Source organism: Rhinopithecus bieti, unplaced genomic scaffold (genome assembly GCF_001698545.2).
Source record: "Rhinopithecus bieti isolate Rb0 unplaced genomic scaffold, ASM169854v2 scaffold_19652, whole genome shotgun sequence".
NCBI lineage: Eukaryota > Metazoa > Chordata > Mammalia > Primates > Cercopithecidae > Rhinopithecus > Rhinopithecus bieti.
Window position 1 is genome coordinate 20,141 of NW_016809913.1, and position 3,466 is coordinate 23,606.

The following is a 3,466-nucleotide window of genomic DNA, read 5'->3' on the forward strand; positions in this document are numbered from 1 at the left end:
TCCCTCTTTCTTTCTTTCTTTCTTTCTTTCTTCCTTTCTTTCTTTCTTTCTTTCCCTTCCCTCCCTCCCTCCCTCCTCCCTCTTTCTCTCTCTTTCTTTCTTTCTTTCTTTCTTTCTTTCTTTCTTTCTTTCTTTCTTTCTTTCTTTCTTTCTTTCTTTCTCTTTCTCTCTTTCTTTCTTTCCTCTGTTGTATAGAGACAGGACCTTGCTCTATTGCCCAGGCTGCTGTGCAATGGTACCATCATCATTCACTGCAGCCTTGAATTCCTGGGCTCAAGTGATCCTCCTGCCTTAGCCTCCCAAGTAGCTGGGAGTACAGGTGCACACCACCAGGCCAGGCTAATTTTAAAATTTTTTGTACAGATGGGGTCTCAGTATGTTTCCCAAGCTAGTCTTGAATTCCTGCACTCAAGTAAGCCTCCCACCTCGGCCTCCCAAAGCCCTGGGATTATAGGCATGAGCCACCACCCCTGGTCCCATGTCACTTTTCAAAGCGGATCCCTTCAGACCTTTTTCCAGGCTTTCCCAATATCTTATCTCATTTAGGCCCCCAGCATTTCTATCTCCCTGCCCAGCATGCTACACTCCAGGCCCCTCAGCCCTCAGCCCTAGTTCCAAGCCTTGGTCCACTGCAGCCCCACCTGGCCAGCAGCTCCTTGGTCTGGTCGGTGAGGATGGCACTATCTGCTTTCACCATGCAAGCCAGAGCAGAGATGACACCCGCCTTCAGAAGCCGCTTCACCCGCATATCTATGAAGTCCTTTTTGTCCTGGGGAGATGAAAAGATGGCAATGTAAGAGGGTCCTGGGTGCTAGGCCAATCTGAATTGGAACCAAAGATGGTGCATTTCTAAATTCTTGGGGTCGGTTGAATAATGGCCTCCAAAGATGTCCATGGCCTAATCTCTGGAACCTGTGAACGTGGGACCTTACATGGCAAAAGGGATTTTGTAGACACAATTAAGTCAAGGATTTTGAGATGGAGAGGTAAGCCTAGATTTCTGTGTGGGCCCAATATAATCACCAGGATCTTTATCAGAGGGAGGCAGGAAGATCAGAGTTAGCACTAGGAGATGTGACAATGGAATGGAAGTGAGGTCAGAGTGGTTCAAGGTCACCAGCCAAAGCATGTGGGTGGCCTCTAGAAGCTGAAAAAGGCAATAAAATGATTCTCCTTTAGAGCCACCCGAAGAAACCAGCTCTGCTAACACCTTGACTTTAGCCGAGTGAGACTCATTTTAGGACTCTTGACCTCCAGAACTATAAGATTTTAAAAACTGGGCCAGGCGCGATGGCTCACGTCTGTAATCCCAGCACTTTGGGAGGCTGAGGTGGATGGATCACTTGAGCCCGGGAGTTCGAGACCAGCCTGGGCAACATGGCGAAACCCCGTCTCTACTAAAAATACAAAAATTAGCTGGGCATGGTGGAGCGTGTCCGTAATCCCAGTTACTCGGGAGGTTGAAGCAGGAGAATTGCTTGAGCCCAGGAAGCGGAGGTTGCAGTGAGCCAAGATTGCACCACTGCACTCCACCTGGGTAACAGAGGGAGACTCAGTCTCAAAAAAAATACAAAAAAAATGTAAAAATTGTGTTGTTTTAGGTCACAGTGCTTGTGGCAATGTGTTCTAGAAACAATAGGAAACTAAGACACTTCTCCAGATTCCCTCTTCCCAAACAACTGCCAAGGGCTATATAGCACGCTCTGCTGTCCTGTGTCACTGTCTCTTTTCTTCCTTGCCTTCCCTAATCCCAAGACAGAGCCTGAGGAGCTGATATAGTAGAAAACCAGTCCCAAAGGTTCTCTCATTCACAGAGGAATGAAATTAAAGAAGGATAATCCAAAAGACTAAATGATGCATATATTGTTTTTCTTGGAAAAGGCTGGGGTGGGAGGGGAGGTAGAGGGTATAGGCAGGAGAGAAAGGACACAGTGGATGAAGCCGCCATAACAATAGATTGGGTTTGCTGAAAACCCAAAGTCAACTCAGGGTTAAAGAGTCCCTACAGACAATCCTCAGAGCGGCGAGTGGTGGGGAAGGGGCTGACAACCCTGGGCAAGCCCTGGAAGCCACATTGGAACTTCACAGCCACAGCACATGCTCTGCACCCTTGCCTGGATGAAACATCATCCAGCTTTCAAAAATGATTCAGAGGCCGGGTGCGGTGACTCACGCCTGGATTCCCAGCACTTTAGGAGGCCGAGGTGGGTGGGTCATTTGAGGTCAGGAGTTCAAGACCAGCCTGGCCAACATGGTGAAACCCTGTCTCTACTAAAAATACAAAAATTAGCTGGGAGTGGTGGTGCGTGCCTGTAATTCCAGCTACTCAGGAGGCTGAGGCAGGAGAATCACTTGAACCTGGGAGGCAGAGGTTGCAGTGAGCCTAGATCTCACTACTGCAATCCAGCCTGGGTGACAGATCCAGACTCTGTCTCAAAAAATAAATACAATAAAAATGATTCAGAGAATGAGATGGCAATGTGGAAAACATATTTTTCCAAAATCTGGCACAAAATGATAAATATATTCTGATTGTAACTGTGAAAAGAAAAAAGATACATAGAAAAAAAAGCCCCTGGTAGGTAACATAGCGTCAAAATGCCAACAGCAGTCATGTGGAGATGACGTAATCATGAGTGGTTATTCCCTTTTCTCCACATTTTAACTCGTTTTGCAGCATGATTATATTACTTTGATCATTAAAAAAAATCTAAATGATTTTATTGGCTGGCTATATCTTGCATATATTCATATGCAAATCACACACAAATCATATCTTCATGTGCAGGGAATTGTTGGAGAGGGGTCCAGGGGATCTGTGACTTCTGGGCTGACCATGCCTCTCCTCTCATGATTCCTACTTAGCACCCATGTCACAAAACCCAGAAATCTGAGAAAATCAAATTGTTATCTGTTGGAGACATGAAATAAAACTGTCTTTAATCCATAAAATCAACAACACAAATTGCAAAGTGTCCATCATAGCTCCGTTTGTTTTCTCAGATTACAAATTGTTGGATTTTTTTCAAAATAGAAAATAAAAACAAAGAAAAAGCATGAGCACTATCTGGTGGGAAAGTTTACCATTAACATCTTCAGTGTATGTGTATCCTACCCCCAACCACCCAAACACACACCACGCTGCTCCTGACACCACTCCTTTTGCCGTTCCGCCTCCTTTGGAGGCCTGGTGGCACAGACCAGATCCCTCCCACGTTGCGCCTGACCCTACCTTCGGGTGCTCCTCGGGCACATGCTGCTTGGAGAACTTGGCGAGCTGGACAAGCTCCGGGATGACCTCCTTGACATCGTAGCTGTTGGTGCAGTTCACCAGGGTGGTGGCCACCGAGTACAGGATGGTCTTGTCACTGGTCTGGAAGGCACAGGGTTGGGGAGAGGGAAAACAGAAAGGAAACTTTAGGACAAATCTCTGCTTCCAGGATGCTCCCTCACGTGGCCAGCAGGC

General features: G+C 46.7%; 1 protein-coding gene across 1 annotated transcript in view; it reads right to left on the bottom strand.

Annotated features, from left to right (window-relative positions):
- Nucleotides 1-3,466, bottom strand: part of UNC45B (unc-45 myosin chaperone B) — a 41,296-nt gene that overhangs the window by 14,136 nt on the left and 23,694 nt on the right. The window contains exons 12-13 of the mRNA XM_017890860.1: nucleotides 3,233-3,373; nucleotides 601-769 (exon numbers count right to left, since the gene is read on the bottom strand). Of these exons, the coding sequence (XP_017746349.1) occupies nucleotides 601-769; nucleotides 3,233-3,373 (310 nt within the window). The remainder of the gene's footprint in view (nucleotides 1-600; nucleotides 770-3,232; nucleotides 3,374-3,466) is intronic.